This window comes from Hevea brasiliensis, unplaced genomic scaffold (assembly GCF_030052815.1).
Source record: "Hevea brasiliensis isolate MT/VB/25A 57/8 unplaced genomic scaffold, ASM3005281v1 Scaf1, whole genome shotgun sequence".
NCBI lineage: Eukaryota > Viridiplantae > Streptophyta > Magnoliopsida > Malpighiales > Euphorbiaceae > Hevea > Hevea brasiliensis.
In genome coordinates, this window is record NW_026614585.1 from 11,881,601 (window position 1) to 11,898,676 (window position 17,076).

Here is a 17,076-nt window from a genome sequence, read left to right on the forward strand (position 1 = left end):
CCTTTAAATGACCTAATTCATCTACATTATAAAGCAAGTCATGTTTTTTTAAAAATTGCGACGTGACATGGTCTAAAAAGTGCTTGATTTGCTAATAAATATTATTATATTAATTTTTTAATTAAAATTGTTTGATAATTGAATTAAATTTATTTTAAATTTTTATTCACATAAATAACAAGCATTTTGTGTCACTAGAAAATTGCTAAATTTTCTTTTATCATCTAATATCTTAAAATTATTTTTTAATTTACTCCATTTTCGTTGTACCTATTCAAATTTATATTTCAATTCTCAAAATTTATTTATATTTTTGATAATTTTTATTTTATAATAATAATAATAATAATAATAAGTGACTATTAAATTTAAAATCGAAAAATCAAGTAGCATAAATTATAAAAAAAAATAAAATAATAGCAGCAAGCAAATATATTTATTGTAGATGTATACGAAAATCAGCTTCTAATATTTGATTTGCTTATATTTTTTTTTATTTTTTTTTTATTTTTCTTTATTATTTATCCATTGTTAGCTCGCCAGATAAGCTTAAATTGTCTACATATGAGCGTGCATCTCATATCCACGCTCCTTCGTTGCATCTGCCCTCCACGCGCTACGCCTCCCACAACCCGTCGGCTTCTCTCGTCCAAAGCGTGGGAAAGAAATGATTTTGGGATAATTAAAAAATATATATATATTTTAAACCTTTTAATTTATATTTTTATTTTTGTAATTTTAATTTCATTTTTTTATTTAATTACTATTAAAATTTAAGTATGAATTTTTATAGTTTTAAAGAGATTGAATTAAATTTCATCATATTTTTACAATATATATAATTTATTTAATTTATTTAAAAAATTAATTTAAATATTTTGTTATCTATAAAATAAATTATATTTTATGTTATAAATTGCACAAAATGTTTGAATCCGAATAAGATTGATTGTACAGGGAATTTTTTTTTTTAATAAAGATTTTAACTAGTTATTGTAACACAAGTGTTAAGGATTATGAAAATATTTCAAGATCTATAAACAAATGATGTGACGCATAGAATAATATTTATTAACAATTATATTGTTTATAAAAAATAGAGTTATAAATTTATTATACTTTATAAATATTTTATTGAAATATATAATTTTTTTTTGAATTTGTACGGAAAATATTGAGATTTTTTAAAATAAATTTTGATTAAGAAAACTGGGGATGGGTTATTTTAAATTTGTTAGGGATTTAATTATAAAAAAATATAGAATTTTATTATGACTTATAATTTTATTTTTATAACTAATAAATCCTTAATTGAATAAATAATTAATTAATGCGTTTATCACATAAGAAACAACTTGAATTTTCAATCTGTTTTAGAAAATTTGGAACGAATTAAAAATCGACCTCCTATTACTTTAATAGGATATATATATATATATATATATATATATATATATATATATATATATATATATATATATATATAAGTTTATTCCTTAATTGGTCATGTCAGTGGATAATTTAAATAATTTGAAAAATATTATCATATAGTCTAAAAAAAAATTCTGTCCATTGAAAATGATATCAAAAAGTTTGGGTTCCATTTCACAGAACATTACTTTTTTATTATAATAGACAGTATCTTTCTTTCGGATTCTTAATTTCAAAAATAAGAGTCTTCCAGAATCATAACTCTTGAGATTAAAAAATTGATTTTCTAAGTATGAATATATTGCCTAACATATAAAAGGAGAATATCTTACCTCTTCTCTTTCCCCTCCGATAGAATAACTTTAGCCAAACACATTAGGGATAATACCAAAGAATTATTAGATCTGTTTTATGGACAAGTTTGGATCTGATAATTTAAGTAGTTCTTGAGAAATATGAGCATCGAGTAATTTTCATAACACTCTAAATTTTTAAAATATTTTATGACACATCGTAACTTTTATAGATGTTCCATAATATATCCCACTCCTATAAAAAGAAAATTAAAATATTTTTTAAATTTTAATTAATAAATTACTATATCAATGTGATTAAAATTTATATTTAATTTTTAAAATATTTTAATTTTATTTGATAAAATTTAAAATATGTTACGTGATGTTTTAAAAATTTAGAATGTTAGGTGTGAAATGTATTCGGCTTATTTGTTTTCTTGCTGTTTGCATTTTGCATGTGATCAACGAGTATGAAGAAAGTGGAGCACGTAATTATAATAATAATTAACTCGTAAGTACAGAACGATTGGAGTTGTTAATTATTGTGTCTTTATCTTCTTACGTGGACCACTGCACTTCAACATAGTATATTTTGAATTAGGGGTTAATTATTTTAATTTTTTTTTATTTTTTAATAAATTTAATTGAATTATTCTTAATAGTGAGAGTTATGGATTAGATTAAGATATATTAAAAAATTATGTTAATTTATAAATTACAAATTATATTAGACAAAAATGATAGTTGAACCGAAAAGGATATCCTGTCCGGACAAGGACCCAAATTCTCTTTATTCTCGTCCACGGGCCCAAACCTACCACGACTCCACTTGCGCAGGGGCGAGACTCGAACCCGAGATCGCACGAAACGTTACGAGGCTTTGATACCAGTTGAACTGAAAATGATATCCTGTCCGGACAAGGCACCAAATTCTCTTTATTTCCATCCACGGGCCCTTTTAAATTTATATATAGTGCAAGATTTATTGTATAAGTATACACGTTCAGACAGTTGCTGATTAAATGGTGCCCTTATAACGCTTATACACACATATCCAAAGCAATCTTACTGATGTGGGACAGGTTCAAGACTAGAAGCCTCACACAATCAGCATGAAAGCCGATTGTACCACATAAACACATCAATTTTCTTTTTTTTTTTTCGTTTTATATATATATATATATATATATATATATATAAGACTTACTGTACAAGCACACACATCCAGGCAATTACTAACTGAAACGCTTATACACACACCCAAAGCAATCTCATCAATGTGGGACAGGTCCATAATGTAGTACATATTTATTATTTATATGTAACCTAATGTTTAAATATATTATCTCAATATTATAATTTATTATTTTAACATTATTTATAAAATGATATTGAGAAAGTATTGTTAAAGTTTAAATTTATTATAGTAAAATTAAATATTTTAATTTTTATTAGTTTATTTTCAAATATTAATATTAATTTTAATTTTAATAATTATATCATTTGAACTTAAAATTACTTAAGTTAAAATAAATTTTTACAATTTATCAAAATATTTGTTAATAAAAAAATATATAATCCATTAATAAAATATAAATTGTCTTAATTAGTACCACATATGTTAGTGATTTCATTGTTTTTTATTTATTAGACAGCTTGATTTTAAAATTGATAAATAAACATTGAAATAAATATTAAAAGATTAATTAATACAATCAATAAAAATTTTAATAAAAAATAAAAATTAATATTTTTAATCATTAAATTATGTAATTAAATAAACAAAAAAAAACTAAGAAGTAAATTTGCACTTAGCTGGTCTTCTCAAACACTTTTTTTTATACTTTTACTAGTGGAGGACAAAGAAATTGTGAGGGCATTGAATCTTTATGCCTTTGACTCTAAATTGTAAAAATGATATGAATTAAGAACAAATACCCAAATCCAATTCTTCATATGCCTCAATTATTGCTTATCTTTATTCAATTATTTATTCTCATATTCTTTTTTTCTTTTAAGAAATAATATTGTTTATTCTCATCCTGTTGTCACTATTATTTTTTTTTTATATAATATATGACTTTATTTTAATTTATTTTAATTAATTCGATAAATTTAAAATTGAGAGTTTAATTACTTTAATAAAAATAACTACATTATTAATAAATTTTATTTTAGTATTATTATGATGGTCTTTAAAACTATGATATCTCAAATTTAAATTTTAATTTATCAATTATTGAAAAAATCTAAATTAACTCTTTTAATCAAATATACCTTGTGCAAATAAATTGATACAATTAATTTTAAAAATTTAATTTTAAAGATGAAAATCAAATTAATCAAAATTCATTGATTTTATTTATTAATTTAGTTTAAACTGAATAATACTTATCTATAATTAAAAATTACTTTTGTTGTGTTTTCTAATGTTTATTATCAGCCATTTCAAAATTTTTATTATTTTTTTAATAAATCAGTATCTCCTAATTTACTGGGTAAAACGCTCTCGGTAAAATTTTTTTCCATTTATAAGGATCGAACACTCAAATATTCAATCTTACTTAAAAGATATAGAGCTTTATCACTCATATCAATCCCATTATTAAAATTTTTATTTTATTAGAAAATATAACAATAATTACATTAAAAAATAATAAATTAATTTAAAAAATAATCAAACTAAAACCTAAATTATAAATATTTTAAATTATATATTAATAAAAAATAATTTAATCTATCGAATTTGAACCTCTTTATCTATTTTAAACTATTTGAGAACAATTATGCACGTAAATATAATATAAAAAATGGCCTACCATTATAGAAGTGGAAATTGGACATATTTCAATACATAACATAGTGGGGAGTATAATAATTACACCACAGAAAAAAAGAGAAAAGAAAAAAACAAAACATTGGAGTGGGAAAATTCTGTGCGTTTAGGTTTTGATTTTGACTAACCCTAACCCTAACCCTAACCTTAACCCTAACCCAATAACTGAATGGATAGACATTGGGGAAGTTGAGGTGCACGTGACACAAATTTATATCCTTCTACAGACGCGTTGCTTCCGCGTGAGCATCCCCAATCTCCAAGATTCTTTAAAAAATTAGGGTATGAATTATCTCAAAATTAATGCATATATTCTTTAATTTTTTTTAAATTAATAATTTAATCTTTATATTTCCACTCTTTCACATTGAAATTCCTATTTAAAAATAATTTTTTTAAGCTCGAGAGAGTGAAAATATAAAAATTAAATTATTAATTTTAAAATATTGAAAAATATATATTTATTTAGAAATAATTCAATAATTAAAAGCAATTTATTATTAAGAATATTTTATTAATTTTTTAGGATAATTAATAAAAAATTAAAAATATATGAATTAAATTATTAATTAAAAAAAATGAGGATTTATGCATTAATTTTGATATGATTAAGGATGCAAAAGTAATTTAGCAAAAAAAAATTATTATATTAACGATGGAGAGAGAGGAAGAAGAGTGTCCGTCGAAACAACTCCAATCATTGAAACTTTTAAACGAGGACAAGAGAGCTTAGCAATCATAATTACATTTTATTTATTTATTTATTTTTATTTTTAGTTTTTTTTGAATAAATATATACCCATTGTTTTGCTCTTAAAAAACTGAGACACACACACCAGAAGCATTGACAGAGAGCTTCACCAGCTTGGCTTCGCCAAAATGGAGCCTGAATCTGGACTTCGCGGTCCTTCTAATCCCTCTCAGGTTTGGGTTTTCATTTCTTCCCTCCTCCTCCTCCTCCTTCTTATATATATATATATATATATATATATATAACATTATTCATTTCTGGGTCCTCTTCATTCTTTGATCTTGGCTTTCTCATTTTGTATCATTCTTGATTTCGTTTCTCTCTCTCTTGCTGTGTCCTTTTTTTTTTTATTGTCAAATTTCTGTACAAATGGAAGTTTATCAGTGGACTGGTTATTAAATTTACTGTTGTGCTTCATTGAGTGACTTGCTGATCGAAGATTTTGATATCTCGTATGGGTTTCATTGTTGAATTTAGGGAGTTTTTGACTCTGGTGAATCTACCTTGAGATGGGTTTCAGTTAGTTTAGTTGGTGGTGGCTGGCCTGTTCTGCTAGTCAACTTTTTGTGACCTCTACTGTGGCCTTTTGAGTTATTTTTTAATCTTTTCTAAGCGGTTAGATTGTTTATTTTAATATGCTTATATGAGTATTCTAGGAGTTGAATTGTTAGTCTGCACTTCATGCGGGGAAAATTAATGGAATATTTCTGGAGTATTGAGGTTGTTAAGCTCTGTGGAGGTTTGGATTTTGGCTTTTATTCTAAGCCAAAATTTCAATGGTTTCTTAGAACTGAACTTTTTTTTTTCATCATCTATCTGACACACTTTTGGGAAGTTATGGGCTCAATAATATGAGTCAATGCTCAAAGTCAGGCTTTGATATTTGTTGGTTTTAAACTTCATCCGAGGAACAACAGAGGTCTAGTTATTAACAACAGACAGCTAATTCTAGTCACAAGAAAATAAAATTACATCCATAGTCAATGACTTGGCCATAGATTGATTACCCTAATGGCAAAAATCAGGTCCCCTTAGTTATGGATCAAGCTCAAAAAAAAAATTCTTCACCAGAAAGAAAGGGTTCCATTTGAATTCTGTTTATCTCTGCCTGATCAATAGTATGTCAGTCAATCTGTACACCAAGGCTTTGCAACAACGAGTGCTGTAGTATCTCATCTCCTTTTGTGATGATCAATTTCCTTGTTAAAACCCGTTTGTACTTCTCTGGAATGTATTTGTGCTTTTTAAGAAAAGCTAGTATACTATCCTATCATGCAATGAAGTTAGCAGGAGCAGTATCTTTCATGCAATGAACTTAGCATATCTTATGATGCAATGAACTGACTGTTCAATTAGTACCCTAAAGTAAGCTTAACTTAAATTTGTGTGGCTTTGCAGCTTTCATGGGTTAACCTCTCCAGGAATCTAATATTAGCATACCAAAGCTTTGGTGTAGTATATGGAGACCTGAGTACTTCACCTCTCTATGTTTATACAAGCACATTTATTGGGAAATTGCAGAAGTATCAGAATGAGGAAGCAATATTTGGTGCATTTTCTTTGATTTTCTGGACCTTTACATTGATACCTTTGATTAAGTATGTCTTTATCCTATTGGGTGCAGATGATAATGGTGAAGGTAAGATAACTCGCTTAATTGGATACTTCCACCCTGTGAAGGCTGGTTTTATACTTTACTGATACACTTTGATTCATGTCAGGTGGCACATTTGCTCTCTATTCACTGCTTTGCAGGCATGCAAAGTTTAGTTTACTTCCCAATCAACAGGCAGCTGATGAGGAGCTGTCAGCCTATAAATATGGTCCAACAGCACAGGTTACAAGCACCTCTGCACTGAAGAGATTTCTGGAGAAGCACAAAAAGCTACGGACTGCCCTCCTTGTTGTTGTATTATTTGGTGCTTGCATGGTTATTGGAGATGGTGTCCTTACTCCAGCAATATCAGGTAATGGATTGCTATGGAGTTACTAATAATGTTGTGGTGCACAATCCTATTCCTAATGGATAAATCACGTTCATCTCTATTTTCCAAAGTTGAATCTCTACTTTTATGTCAAATCATCATTTAAAGGATGGGAGGATAATAAGAAAATGTTTTACTTCCATCTTTCATTCGAGTAATTTGTTCCGTACGAGTTATGCTATGAACACATAGGCAATGCAATTTACACTCACGTATAGTTTTTTTTTTTTTAATCAGAATTTGTAGATCTATTAGTCATAGTTGTTAAATTGAGATTTGAAATCATCATTTTGTGAATCAGGAATGAAGAATCGAATCACGAGATTCGGTATGAATTCTAGAAATTGATTAAAATGATATCTAGCCATGGAAAACAAACAAAACAAATCAAAATATGTACAGACAAACACATTAACTTTAGATCCTTTTTTTCTTAAGTAAAGTGCTTTAAAGTATAGAATATCATTCATAATTTGATGCTAATCTAATCTATACTAAATTCTAATTATTTTTTATTATGATTTAAGAGTACTTACCATATAAAAGAAATACATAATATAATTATAAGATAAACAATAAAAAATAAGATGCCCTCTAGCTCTTTGTAATATAACAATATTACAAAATCAATTATAAAATCTAGGATGATTAGTTCTATTATTGGAGATGATAAGTCCACTGTTAGCTTGGGGCAATACCAGAATAGGAGTAGAAGATATAGATTCGTTATGCATGATGACTCATCTGGTTTTGTTTACTGTATGTGAAAAGTTTTTTTTTTTTAATTATTTTTTGAGCTTTAGTCTCAGTTCAGATTACTTGGGGGAGGGTTTGATGGTTTTTTCATGCTAATATGAAAGTTAAAAATTGAGTTTAAAAACCTCTTTGGTCTTAAAAAAGCAATAGGGAGAGAATCGGTTGTATTGGTAGATTCGCTACCGATTCAATCGATTCACCACTGATTCATGTATGTTTGCGATTTGGCCTATAGATTCAAATCGCTAAGGAGAGGAATTAACTATAATTGTACGATTCTAACAACACTATTAGTTAATATAGTCAGCTTAATTCTCTAGTTCGCAATAGGATGCAGGTGATTTTGGGTGATGTTTGTTGATTATTGGTTTTTAGTTTCTGAATTCTATTAATTTCACGAATTCCTTTCCCCCCATGTTCTGATAAATAATTCTGCAGCAGGCTCTACTGCTTGGTCCACTACTTGTTCTTGCAGAAATTCTTTTATCTAGAAATAGCAATATCAATGATTTCTTTCCCTAGCTCAATAACTTTTATTTGTGGATTAATGTGTTATCTTATGTGAACTTTTTTTTTCTCTTGCAGTTTTATCATCAGTATCAGGTCTAGAAGTTTATGAAACTAAATTAACAAAGGGTAACTTTTCTTTAAACCAATTTCTCCTAAATTTTGTGATTTATAATGCATATTAATGCTTACATATTGCTTTAGGGCATCATAATTTTTTTAACATACTATATTTGTTACTGGTTGTTAGGTGAAGTGCTCTTGCTTGCATGTGTCATTTTGGTGGGCCTGTTTGCTCTTCAACATTGTGGCACTCACAGGGTAGCTTTTATGTTTGCGCCAATTGTAATTATCTGGTTGGTATCGATATTTTCCATTGGGTTGTATAACATTATACACTGGAACCCAAAGATTGTTCGTGCTATTTCTCCCCTTTACATCATCAAGTTCTTTGGTCAGACTGGTAAAGATGGTTGGATTTCTCTTGGAGGAATCCTTCTTTCAATAACTGGTATGTTGGCTCTGAACATTATTGAAATTTTTACTAGACTTCCATGGTTTTGTGCTATTGATGCATTGGATTGTACAGGCACACTTCATATATTGGCATTTATGGAATTTTACTATGTATACTGATTCATTGTATGTGATTTTGTGGCCATATATTCATGAATTTGGCTTAGTTAAAGCGGTGTTTTTGCTCAACTAGAACTTCTGATTTCTCCAAACATAAAATACCTGATTCAGTTTTATATGTTGCCAATCTTAGTATTGACTGCTAAAAATTTTCTGGAACTCACCAGGCACTGAAGCTATGTTTGCTGACCTTGGTCATTTCACTGCCTTATCTATCAGGGTAAGTATAAAGCTAGACCTATCCTATTTGCAATGCAAATGCTGTTTTATTATTTTTTTTTCTGGTTGAAGTGATTAATTTGAATAATTTTCTTGCCTTTGCAGATTGCATTTGCATTTGTTATATACCCTTGTTTGGTGGTACAGTATATGGGTCAAGCTGCATTTCTATCTAAAAACCTCAACTCCATTAATAAGAGTTTTTATGACTCAATACCTGGTATGTTTATGACATTAATTAGTATTACTCCCAGAAATCTACTTCCATATTGGACTTGGTTTAATTTTGAGATTTTGGCATCTATCTGTATGTTGCAGAACCTGTATTTTGGCCTGTCTTTGTTATTGCAACCCTTGCAGCTATTGTTGGGAGTCAGGCAGTTATTACTGCCACTTTCTCTATTGTTAAACAATGCCATGCCCTTGGTTGTTTTCCGCGAGTTAAAGTTGTCCACACCTCAAAACACATATATGGACAAATCTACATCCCTGAAATAAATTGGATTCTCATGGTCCTTACTCTTGCCGTAACTCTTGGATTTCAAGACACAACTCTCATTGGAAATGCTTATGGTAATTCATTCCTCTACTTGTGTGTGTGTTTGGTGTAATTGTTAAACATTCATGTGCATCAGTTTTGCAATTATAGCATGTGTAGCTATAACTCTAGCATGTAGAAGTATAAGATTTTATCTGCAGGTGTTTAATTTAGAACTTCAGTGAAGGATGGCCTTTGCTCTTCTGTGCATTTGCCACCTCTCAACTTTGTAGTCTGGTTATTTAGGCACTGACTGTTTATGATTATTTATTTGAATTCTTAGTCTCATTGCAACTGCTTATTCAATGAAAGGGGAGAAGGGAGGACATTTTCATTTTCTTGTTGTGTACTTCTATTTTTCTAATGGTTATGTAACTAATATGACTAAGTTTTTTCCTTCCACAGGACTTGCATGTATGACAGTTATGTTCACCACGACATTTCTCATGTCACTTGTCATAATCTTCGTTTGGCAGAAAAGTGTCTTGCTGGCCGCCTCTTTCCTGATATTTTTCTGGTTCATTGAGGGTGTCTACCTTTCAGCAGCCCTCATGAAAGTGCCCCAGGGAGGGTGGGCTCCTCTCGTGCTCTCAGTCATCTTTATGCTCGTTATGTACATCTGGCATTATGGGACTCGTAGGAAGTACAACTTTGATCTGCACAACAAAGTATCTTTAAAATGGTTAATGGGCTTGGGTCCCAGCCTTGGCATTGTCCGCGTGCCGGGGATAGGCCTTATATACTCAGAATTGGCCACTGGAGTGCCGGCTATTTTCTCCCATTTTGTAACAAACCTTCCTGCATTTCACAAGGTTCTAGTTTTTGTTTGTGTAAAATCAGTCCCTGTTCCATTTGTTTCACCTGAAGAACGCTTCCTCATTGGCCGAGTATGCCCAAGGCCATATCGCATGTATAGGTGCATTGTGAGGTATGGGTACAAGGATATCCAGAAGGATGATGGAGATTTCGAAAACAATCTTGTACAGAGCATAGCGGAATTCATCCAGATGGAAGCAGTAGAACCACAATTCTCTAGTTCTGAGAGTCCATCACTTGATGGGAGGATGGCTGTTATGAGCACCAGATCTTTCCAATCAAGCTTGAGTATAATAGTAACTGAGGAGGATATTATTAATATTGATGACTCTATACAAAGCAGTAAATCTCTAACCCTCCAGAGCCTGCGATCTGCCTATGATGATGATAATCCACAGATCAGGAGGCACCAAGTGAGGTTTAAGTTGCCACAAAATCCTTCAATGGATCCTTCAGTTAGAGACGAGCTGATGGATTTAATACAGGCAAAGGAAGCGGGTGTTGCTTATATAATGGGGCACTCATATGTGAAGGCAAGAAGAACTTCCACATTTTTGAAGAAGCTTGCTATTGATATTGGGTATTCATTTCTTCGGAAGAACTGCAGAGGCCCTGCTGTGGCACTTAACATTCCTCACATCAGCCTTATTGAAGTCGGCATGATCTATTATGTCTAGCTATTTGGAGGAGTTCTTCATTCATTGACCTTAGGCACATCGCATTTTGAGCAGATGGAATACAAAGGTGGCTAATGCCTTGCCTGTGGCAGTGGAACGATTATGAAGTTACAAGGGTCAGGTTGTTTTAGTGCACAAGTTTCAAGAAACGGCTTCCCTTTTGTTTTGTGGCTCTACTTTCCCAAATGTAGATAACGTTTCTGTTGTTAACTTCATTTGATGAATTGTTTAGTCTTTTCACATGGTTAGTTATTGAAGGGAAAATAAATAAATAAAGAAAAGGTTCAGTTCTGAATTGATCGCATCTTCACATTGCCATTTCTTCTACTTGTGCCTCTGCCCAGTGTCCCTCAAGACCAAAAGATATATAGCGTATGCTTGGATTTGGAAAGCTTTTTGTTTGGAGTTGATATTTGCTTGCTTTCCTTGGAGGGTTATTTTCACTTATTGGGATAAAAAGTTGGAGGGCTTGGCTTGAAGAAGATATACTTGTTAATAGAGCTATTAGCCTTGTCGCCTGCTGAAACAAGACCAAAAGCTAGGGCAAGTTGGATGGCTCCACATCTGAAAATGATGTTTTTAAATAAAACTAGGGAATGGAAGGAGTGGAAGTGCTTACTGACAAATCCAATGTTTTCCATCTGAGAGACAAGGTACAAGATAAATGGAGAAACCAAGTGGAATTAAACAACTAAACATCCATCTGGAATTCATTAACTACAGAATGAGGGAGAATAGAAGCAGAAGTAAACCTTACCGTTTACATCAATTCTAATAGGGGTACCAAGTGCATAGATTTTATACAGGAATTTCAAATCCAATACGAAATTTATAATAATGGGGAGAGTTACTTTCCTTAATATGGCTTGACCATTGATTTTAGATTATAATTTTATGTTATATTATTTCTATAGATTATATAATTGATTTAAGCTTATTTGAGAAGAATTAAAAGGTGCTGGCTAGCAAATTTACACAAGGCAGCAGAACTGTATTTTTTTTCTTCTTTTTTGATGGATAAGAGCTCAACATTGTTGGGACTTCCACTTGCTGAGATTTTGAGCACGAACATCAAGGCACAACACCTGAGGAAGGAGGGTAATTTTTTTGAAGGGATAAAGTCTCAGCCACAACACTATCACTAATCATAACCGCATCACTATTGTCAAATTTGAGCATGCACCTAGCCTTCGGGGCCCTGAGAAAAGCAAAGAAAATGCCAAGTATGCATTAGCGTCAATCATCTTCCGTAATGGAAATATGGAAGCTGTTTGGACAGAGCATGTGAAAACTGTTCAAGAATGTCTCGGCTTTTACAGTTGTTTGTCAAAGAGTAGTGGATGATGCAAATAGATTAAATTTTCGGTTGATCATTTCTTAAAATATTATTAGTTCTTAAATATTCTGTCTGATCAGTTTGTGCATTAACAAACCTATTCAAGCGCTTGTTGATAGCTGAAAGTTGTTTCGATGGACTTTGGTGACACCGAGTGCTCCCTCCAAATAAAGCATAGTAGCTTTTAGTCAATATATTTGAGTTCAAAGCATCCCTCTGCATTTTTATTTTCAAAAGAATTGCATCAATTTATTAATGAACAGAAAAACAATGTTCCGCACCAGTTCTAGAAGCAAGAAAAATGAACAGGTGGTAAAGTACCAGCAATGTCTACGTTATATCAACCCAAAACCATGGCATTCATTTACTCACTAAGCTATTCCAACCTTCTGTGTGTTTTCAGGACTAACTCTGGTGCTAATATCTACTAGAACATAAATGAAAAGTCCAGTGTAGTTGCATTTCCTAAAAACTAACAGCAAATGCTTTGTATAATATAACTAAAAGAGTAAATAAAGGTTTTGAGTGCAGTAAGTCGCTTGCCTTTGATGGTCGTAATGGGGACAGGTAGACATTCTGTGATGGAGACACTTTCTTTGGAGAAAAGTCTGGAAGGCTTGGAAATGGAGACATTTGGTGTAGACTGGGAGAATCATCTGAGCAGCAAATCAAAATTGTACATTTCAAGAAATATTCTTCTTAAAAGGGCCAAAACATCGACAGTCAACAAGAAACAGGACAGAGGAAATGCATATAGCAAGCATACCATTATGATTAATCTCTGGAAGTTGTTTTGGTGTTTTTGCATGGAGAATCTCCAATAAAGACTTGACATTTGGAACAAAAAAATTTTCGTAAAATGCGATTATCCCAACATATTGTCCCCCATTTTTCTGTTTCAGTACAATCAAAGGGCTTAGACTTCCTGAAGAAGATGGTTAAGAAAAAAATTTTAGGTGAACACTTGGATCTACCTCATGATTGCTGGACACAGAAAGATAAATTTGAGATCTGCATTGTGGTTGCTTCCTATAATTGTCAATGATTTGTTTAAAAGTCAGCTCTACTTCAGATACCTGCAAGCCAAACGGTATCGAAGAGAATGAACAAAAATCTTATGGATGAACTCTGAGTACAATTCACACAAACCTTTGCCACCCCATAGAAACAGCAGAGGATGATCTGATCTATATGTCGGTTAAAGAAAAGAGAAGCCCTTTGAGTAAGGATCTGTTGAAAGAGAAAATAGATTTTCTCCCTGAACTGTTGAGATAGTTTTAGCCTTTCGGCTATACATTGGATTCTGATAGCTGCTAACTTTGTCATCTGTGAAGAAAAACAAGTGGTAAAAAGGAAGCACGAAGACTGAACTATGGTAAACAAGATGGGAATTATACAAGACAAAACAGTGAGATACAGCCAACAACAGAGGTTGAAAATGCTAGGAAATCTAAGGAAGAACAATATCTCTGCAGTTTATTAATTAAAAAAAAAAAAGCATGATTCAGGAATTCTCAGTCTAAATGAAAGGACTAAAAGACATTTAAACCAATCTTTAAATTTCATATTATGACTATCCTCCCTGTCTTGTAATTTTAAACAAGATTATAAAACTGAAGTACAACATTACCATACCTTACTGAAAAGAATACTGATTGCAGTATCTGAGCATGCACCCCCTCCACGTTGTGGATTTGACTGTGTTGGGCTGCAGATAGATATACAAATACCAATATTTACTTCAGATGATGGATTGCAATAATATATTTAAATAGATTGACTATGATTTTACAGAACATATGCCTCAAAATTGCATTTTGCAAAGATGGCGATGCTGGTGCTGCCTGGGATTGCAGATCTCGAAAAGCTGGCGGACTATCTATTTTTGGTGATTTAGGAGAAATGTGGTTTAGCCCCTTATCACCATGCTCGCTACAAGGTCTCTTCCGACGGATAATAGTGTCTCTATCCTCCACTGTAAGACCAAAATGGAAAGGGCAATAAAAAGAAAGAAAGAAAGAAAGAAAGAATTAAATAGGATGCAAGACCTGTGCTATAGAACGAGAAACATAAAGATGTAAGATTAGTATCGAGTATGAGACTCAGCTAACAACCAAAAGCATTTTGGTCAGATTTTGCATTTTAGTAAAAATGTAGAATGTTTATTGAGGTATAAATGTCTGAAAAGCAAATTATCAGTTACCTGGTGACAAATTGTGATTATGCAAGATAGTTGGGTAAGGGAAGCCACCATAAGAACCAGTATAATGCAAGGCAATAGTATCTAGTGATGGCATGGGTGCAGCCAGTAGCCCAAGTCTATAAATTTCATCAGAAAGGGCTGGTCTTGAAACAATTAAAGAATCATATAAAGAAGAACCTTTTTCCCACACTCTGCTCTCTAACAGCTGCTCTTCCAAAGAATTCAGGTGCCGTCTCAATTCTCTAGGAAGTGATTGTTCATGTGTGATGAAAGTCCCAATCACTTTGCTCAGATCAAAAGCTGTTATTCCTGTTCTCTCGAAAATCAGAGGAAGCAGCATACTGATTCCTGTTTGCATTGCAGAAACTAGTTCAGCGGAACAAGCAAGCAAGCATCTATGAAACCTCTCATTAGCCAGTAATCCACTCAAATCATTGGTGTTCAACTTTTGAGCTTCTGATTCACAAACAGCTTCCAAAACTATGTAATATAACTTGAGAGCTTGGCTGCGTCTCTGCTCAGACCATGAGCTTTCGATCAAGTTGATACGGTACAGAGTCGAGATAAATCGCTGATCAAATCTACTAGTAGGAAACAAGGCCGTCACTAGAATATTTGCTCTCCTTATCACCTCATCAACTATACTCTGACCATGAACTACTAGCATTTGCTCCAATTTTGCAGATGGTTTCGAAGGAAGCGGAGCAATAACAGTTCGAAGCCAACTTCCTGTAATCTCTGCTACTTTTACCGGCGAACGTGTCATCTTTGAAGTAGAAACAGAAAGGCTACCAGTTACAGGGGATGCAGGAGAGCAGAGGGAAGAGACTGAAGCTGCTTCTGTCATGGGGTCTGTTTCGCCAATCTTCCTCTGCTCAATTCAGTAAAATCACATTAATGGCGGAACTTTTTACGAATTGTTAAGCTAAACTTGATGAGAATTTAGAAACATACGCCTACCTTCACGCCCCTAATATCTGTGGTTCCCAATCTGAACCAAAACTATCAATCGTCCTTGTTTTGCCGCACTGTTATAGTATAGATGATTAGGCCTGATTCTAGAGAATTGATCTCGATGAAAAAACATATAAAAATCACCTCTTTTATAGTGATATTAACAATTCGTGAGTCAAAAGCAAACAGAATCCAGCAACAAATCTGGGGGAAAAACCCTTATAACTCATAATAGTGAAGAATTTATGCAAAATCAATGATAAAAAAAGTGTTTTTCGCCCCTTTTTCTTAAACAAGATCAAGAAAATCAGAACTGAAAAGCAACTACGAGAACAGACACAAAACTGCAAGATGATGAATATTTTACCTGGAAAAGTAAATTCCTCCTCCGAGAAAAGCAGATAGCGTAGAAACGATGATCTTCTGGTTCTTCGTGGATGTATTTTGGCGCTATAAAATATAAGGAGGCGTGGGAAAGGCGTTGGCCCGTCTCCTACAAGCCAGGGGAGAGCTTTGGCCACCGACTAGTTAAAGCCGGAAATGTTTATTGCTTACGACAGTTGGGCTCCCGCCAAATTCTACTCCGCTGTTGTGTAGGCATGTCATGGCAACGTATGAGTTAATAGTAAAAATCACTTATTATCAGTTTTAAAATTTAAATTCATTTTAAATTCGGTTAAAATTTATTTTTAATTATTATTTAATTTTATATATTTTAATTAATAAATTATATAAAAAATTATTTTTATTAATAACTATTATTAATGATTTGCAACTAATTATAATTATTTTTATTTAAATTGCTAATGAATATTATTTTACATAATTTTAACTTATTGAAAAGAATTTCAACCATGATTTAAGATTAGGATAAATTTGCTAAAATCAAACGTTTGCAATAAAATTTTGAATACACATAAAATTTTAAATATTTTTATCCTAAATTAAGAGTTTACAATCTGCAATCTTTCATGAATCTCATTTTGTTCGAATTAATTTATTAATTTATAAAATTATAGCATTATATTTTTGTCCTGTTAAATTATATATAGGTATAATTTACTGGTGTGAAAAATAGAAATAATTAAATAACTTTTACAATATTTGTTTAAAATATATATATATCTAATTTTAT

The 17,076-nt window shown here is 31.5% G+C and overlaps 2 protein-coding genes across 2 annotated transcripts; one reads left to right on the forward strand and one right to left on the reverse strand.

Moving 5' to 3' along the window:
- The first annotated feature begins 5,265 nt into the window (after positions 1–5,265).
- Positions 5,266–11,745, forward strand: LOC110646875 (potassium transporter 4). The gene is made up of 9 exons (XM_058141368.1): positions 5,266–5,487; positions 6,713–6,953; positions 7,036–7,281; positions 8,641–8,691; positions 8,813–9,073; positions 9,366–9,418; positions 9,523–9,637; positions 9,736–9,990; positions 10,361–11,745. The coding sequence occupies exons 1-9, from the start codon at positions 5,443–5,445 to the stop codon at positions 11,446–11,448; spliced, it is 2,355 nt and encodes a 784-aa protein (XP_057997351.1). The 5' UTR covers positions 5,266–5,442; the 3' UTR covers positions 11,449–11,745.
- A 440-nt stretch (positions 11,746–12,185) lies between these two features.
- On the reverse strand, positions 12,186–16,547 carry LOC131176306 (retinoblastoma-related protein-like). Its single transcript, XM_058141310.1, has 12 exons — positions 16,497–16,547; positions 16,309–16,391; positions 15,948–15,978; positions 14,988–15,858; positions 14,588–14,759; positions 14,420–14,492; positions 13,934–14,110; positions 13,759–13,860; positions 13,551–13,677; positions 13,328–13,440; positions 12,882–13,000; positions 12,186–12,646 (listed from the first exon to the last, which is right to left on the reverse strand). The coding sequence occupies exons 1-12, from the start codon at positions 16,545–16,547 to the stop codon at positions 12,520–12,522; spliced, it is 2,046 nt and encodes a 681-aa protein (XP_057997293.1). The 3' UTR covers positions 12,186–12,519.
- Positions 16,548–17,076: the final 529 nt, after the last annotated feature.